Raw genomic sequence first — 5098 nt, forward strand, 5'->3', positions numbered from 1 at the left:
CTTAATGAAGCAAGGGCAGATTAAAAAAAAAAAAATCAAGCAGCATGTTCTAAAACAAGATTGGAGTCCTTAGTCACTGCTCTTGGGGATGCCTGGGCTGGAAGTCAGCTGGACTGAGAAAGAGTCCAAGCCTGAATGTCTGGGACCCATCTGAGGTAAAAAAAGAATATTTGTGATGGTAACAGGAGACCTCTAATTGCACTAGCACAATAAATTTTAATATGCATTTTATTAATTGAATTAAGAATCCCTTTCATTTCTAGCCATTGATATCTCTGAAACATAGCTCACTTAACAATCTACTTGCAAGTGTTCTCAGATAAAAGAGTTACACTGTTATTTCTACTGCCACTGCTGACAAATTAACAGAATGGGTATGTGTCATAAAATTGATAATTAGCATTAGCGTATATGCAACCTTGCACAATAAGCTTTTAACTAGTTTATTATATTCCTGTTTCCTTTTCAAACCAAGTTGACATCTATTTGCCAATATTTTATCCAGAAGTCAAATATCTTAAGTCTCAGTCTCGTTTAACATCTTGTTTTAGCTTAAAATTCAGTATTCATACAAGAAAGACATTACACGTAACCACAGTTTTCACACACAATTATCAACATTCTTTTATATAAATATATTTTCACAAGCTAATTCTTCTTCTTCCTACTACTTATATTCTTCCTAGAAATTCTTTGTATTTTCTGAAGGCACAATATCTAGATAAGCAATGTAAAATGTGCTTTCCACAGAAAAGTCTGTGGTCTAAAATCAGAAACCTGTGTGGCAAGAAATTGTTTGCTTAAATCTCAACATTCAAAGCAGATCTTTTAACAGTGTTGGAGAATAACAACACCAGCCTCAAATAAAGTCCTTGCTGGTACCTGCAGTTATCATATGACAGAAGCGAGAGTAGTAACATCACCTACTTTTATCACATTTAATAATGGGCCTGATCCGCCAGGCAAAACTCTCAGCAACTGAAAGCATTTACACACAGTGAAGATCCAGCCAACAGTCTCTCAGAGTCAAAGGGTAGTTTTGCCTCGCTAAAGACTGCAGGATCAGCCCAACATAGCAACAAACCAAAACCTGTATGTTCCTACATACCAGATACACACACACAAACATTTAGATGACAGAAAGTGAATAGTTCAATACTATTCACACTGAAGCTCCAGCTTTATTCTGTTTTCATTTATACCATCTGACAACAAGCATGCCAGAAGTATGCTTCAAGTATTTTATCTATCCATTGCAGTTGTTTGCACTACAATATAGATGTTTATTTAGTTTGCACACATACAAACCTTTTCATGGATTATAAAATGTTCATTTAAATCCTGTATTTTTTTTTTTTAAACACCATATGTAGAACCATTTGTTCTACTTAACAGTGACTCCTTGACATGTATTTCAAGACAACAATATTGTTGTGATGGCAAATCTTATGATTATAGTGGCACTTAAATGTAACTTTTTAAATATAACTTTTTTTTTAAAAAACCACCAATATTTAAAGAGAAATCTCTCTGGGCTCTGTGCATATGGCCACAAAACCTGCACAGCATTTATGGGATTTGTACTTGTTTGTAAGAAAGCAGCTTCTAAACAGGAGATAACATGGAGAAAGTTGCACTCCAGCCCCTGAGCCCGATAAAAAGTATTTGTTGCTATCAAATGTGCATCTGAAGCAAGTACTTTTTCAAGCTGTACAGAAGCAATGTGTGTGATTCCCAGACAATCAAGGTAATTATAAAAATGAATATCATTTATTGTTTTCTTTATTTAGATCACATTTGAATATTTACTTTTAATACAAAAACCCAATTCACAATATTATGTTTCCACTGCAACCCACCTCAACCAAGACAGATGTCTCAGAAATTGCACAAGTCTTTCATTATCACAGTCACAACAAGAAGTCCGTAAACAAGATTTTGGTACTGAATCTCACCTTGGGTATAAGAGAGGAAAGGGGGTTTACAAATACCATCAATCCTACTCTCTCTTCTTTTTAATTGCATATAATCCAGCAATGCAAAAATGTCAATGTATATTACCCACAAATGGCCTTTGGAGGAATGCCTGGATTCCTGATTAATGCATTTGTAAGGAATACCAGATGTTTTTTTCCTCACTCCCTCTTTCTCTCAAGCAAAGAAGACTGTTTCCAAAGCTGCTCGGTGGCTAGCTGTCCCTTTGGAAAGGATGCTTGTTGGCATCCCCTGTGCCCCATTCACAGCCTTGGCTTCCTGAGCAGTGTTTTGCTTAGGTCCTTCACCTCTTCGGGGCTGTTGACTCTCTCGTAGCCCAGGACCGCCATGGGCTGCTGGCAGTACTCCTCGATCTGCTTGATCTGCTGGAAGCTCAGTGCTGTCCTCCAGGCGCTCACTGCCTGGGTGGCATTCCTGGCAGACACCACAAAGGGCTTGGAGGAGTAGCTGGGCCCGCTGGTCATGTTGAGGGCAAACTTCTCCATCTCCGGGCTCACCAGCAGATTGACAAAGCCATACACCTGCCGCACAGTCTTAATAGGATCCACCACCAGGTCCTCGTAGCGGACCACCAGATAGTTGTTCTTGAGCCAGTCGGGTGGGCGCAGGGCAGTCTGCAGAGTCTTGGCCATGCTGCTGCAGATCACCTCCATGGCCCCCAGCGCATGGTAATCCGAGCCACCTCCCCCCTCCTTCTTGCTGTTCAGCTTGTGGCTGGCATCTAGGAGGGGCATGCGGTGGATGCGGGGGTCCCGGCTCCTCACCACCTGTAGGCTCTCCCGGATCAGGCCGTGGCGGGATTTGATCCTGGAGCTGGCCACCGCCCGGGGGTCCCGGACCAGGTGGATGACTTTGAGCTGCAGGGCCGGGTCCTGCATGAGTGGGGCCAGCACAGCAAGGTCGAAGACTCGCACACCCTTGATGACCAGGGTGTGGTACTTGTGGCACTCGTCCTGCAAGAGGCTGAGCCGCTGCGGGGGGCACTTCTTGCAGACCTTGTCGTCCACCATGCCCACCACCTCCTTGCGGTAGGCCGGGCAGAGCGGCGACGAGCAGATCACCTTGTTGGTGGCCGCCCCGAAGATGCCCAGCGTGGTGAGGTTCTTGCCGGCCCCGGCCGTGTTGTAGAGCTGGAAGACGGTCAGGTCGCAGCGGTAGAGGGAGCTGAGCATGTCCCGGGCCGCCCCCTGCAGGGAGACGGCGTCCCCCGGGTAGAGCTTCTGCCAGACGTGCCACACCGGCTCGTAGAGGAAGAAGACCTCGGGGTTCTGGTTGAAGAGCTCCCCGAAGAAGGACGAGCCCGAGCGCCAGGTGGTGAAGACATAGACCAGCTGGCGCTGGCGGGGCGGCGGCGCCGGGGGCCGGTAGAGGGAGCGGATGTCCGAGCGGGGCTGGAAGTGGGGCTGCTGCGGGGAGGAAGGGGCGCGCCGGGCCGGGGCAGGCTCGTTGCATTGCTGGGGCTCCTTGTGCCACTTGTAGTCCAGCAGGTTGAGCATGGTGAGCAGCAGCAGCAGCACATAGCCCAGGCACAGCACCAGCGCCTTCCTGCGGAAGACTTTCATGCTGAGAAGGGCCGGGGGCCAGGGCAGCAGCAGCACTGCAGGGGCAGGAGGCAGCAGGGCAGGGGCGGCTGGCCAGCGCCAGCGGTTGCTCGTCACATCACACGGAGCGCAGGTCCGGGGAGGCTGCCCACTTGCCCCCAGCACAGAGCCCTTCCCGCGGCGGATCTGGCATTTCGCACGCCCCGGGGGTGGGGAAGCCCAGTCCCGGCAGCCGGCCGCTCTGCCCCCTGCCTGGCGGGGCTGCGCCCTGGTTCCTAGCCCGTGCTCCAGCCTAGGGCCAGCGGGTCTCATCGGCTGCCGGCTCACAGCAACTTTCGTTTCTTTCGTCCCTTCATAGCCGCCGCGGGCAGGCTGGGGGGCGGGGGAAGGAGCAGCGATCTCCCCCGCGGGGCTGATGCACCCTAGAGCCGGGCTCTGCCGCCGGCTAGCGCCCGGCGCTCCGCTGGCCCACGGCGGCGGCGGCAGCACCGGGAGTCTCTGTTCCGCAGCCCCGCGGCGGGGAAGCGGCCGGGGGACGGGCGGGGGGAAACTTCAGGGTGCTGCTGAGCTGCCGATCGCTCCGAAAGTGCATCTCGCCTCCCGCGCGGCGGCGGCGGCGGCGGCGGCTCCTCCTGGGTGGCTGCGCCGAGCCGCGCTCCGTCCCCCGCTCGCCGCCCCTCTGGTGTTGGGGTGGGGTATCAGACCGGATGCGGGGAGCAGCGAGCCCGAGGCAAAGGGTCGCCGCGGGATATTTCCCCGGCTTCCCCCCGCATGGGTCAGAAACGCCTTTGCGATGGCCGGCCCGGCACCAGCTCCGGCGGGTGACCCCGCGCCCCACAGCAGCCCGTGGCGCTCGGCAGTCACCCCCGCGGCACCATGGCAAGCCCAGCGGTCTGAGCGAGAGACTTGGAGCACGAGCTGCTTCTCCGCACCCCCAGCTGCCGGGGCGGGAGCCACAAGCGCGCACAGCCAAACGGAGCCGCCCGCCCGCCTAGGGAACGGGTTGCAGGGCGCTAGCCTAAAACGCACGCGGCCCCGCCTCCCCTCCGGCCCCGCGCTCCCCTATTGGGAGCTGCAGCCATCACTCCTCTGGCTTTCTCCGCCCCGATCTGCAATGGTTGCTCTTGCTGCGGCTGGGGAGGGCGGTAGGGGCCGCTAAAAGCGCGCTGCGCAGCGCAGTCCCGCAATGGCCGGCTTGGGTCCAACACCTGGTCCTGGGAGAGCTGAGGGGAAAGTTTTCGAAACAGCCGGGCTCCGGCCTGCCCTGAGGAGAGGGCTCAGTCTGGTAGGTGCTGGCGCTAGGTACCCCTTCAGGGGAGGCTCATCACTAGCCCCGTGCCACATTCGTGGCCATGGAAAATGCATCACGGAGCGTGAAATCCGGACCTTTGTGTGCATTTACCCTGTACTGTACAGATGTCACGGGAGAAACCAGCATTTCTCAAACTAGAGGTCCTGACCCAAAAGGAAGTTGGGGGGGCTGCAAGGTTATTTTAGGGGGTCACAGTCTTGTCACCCTTTCTTCTGTGCTGCCTTCAGAGCTTGATGGCCAGAGAGCCGTG

General features: G+C 53.0%; 1 protein-coding gene across 1 annotated transcript; it reads right to left on the reverse strand.

Moving 5' to 3' along the window:
- Nucleotides 1-227: 227 nt before the first annotated feature.
- Nucleotides 228-4042, reverse strand: CHST2 (carbohydrate sulfotransferase 2). Its single transcript, XM_074963819.1, has one exon. The coding sequence runs from the start codon at nt 3846-3848 to the stop codon at nt 2238-2240; it is 1611 nt and encodes a 536-aa protein (XP_074819920.1). The 5' UTR covers nt 3849-4042; the 3' UTR covers nt 228-2237.
- Nucleotides 4043-5098: the final 1056 nt, after the last annotated feature.

This window comes from Natator depressus, chromosome 9, assembly GCF_965152275.1.
Source record: "Natator depressus isolate rNatDep1 chromosome 9, rNatDep2.hap1, whole genome shotgun sequence".
Lineage (NCBI taxonomy): Eukaryota > Metazoa > Chordata > Testudines > Cheloniidae > Natator > Natator depressus.

Coding starts and splice junctions, on each gene's coding strand:
- CHST2 (XM_074963819.1), bottom strand. CDS start 3,848: ATGAGACCCGCTGGCCCTAGGCTGGAGCACGGGCTAGGAACCAGGGCG.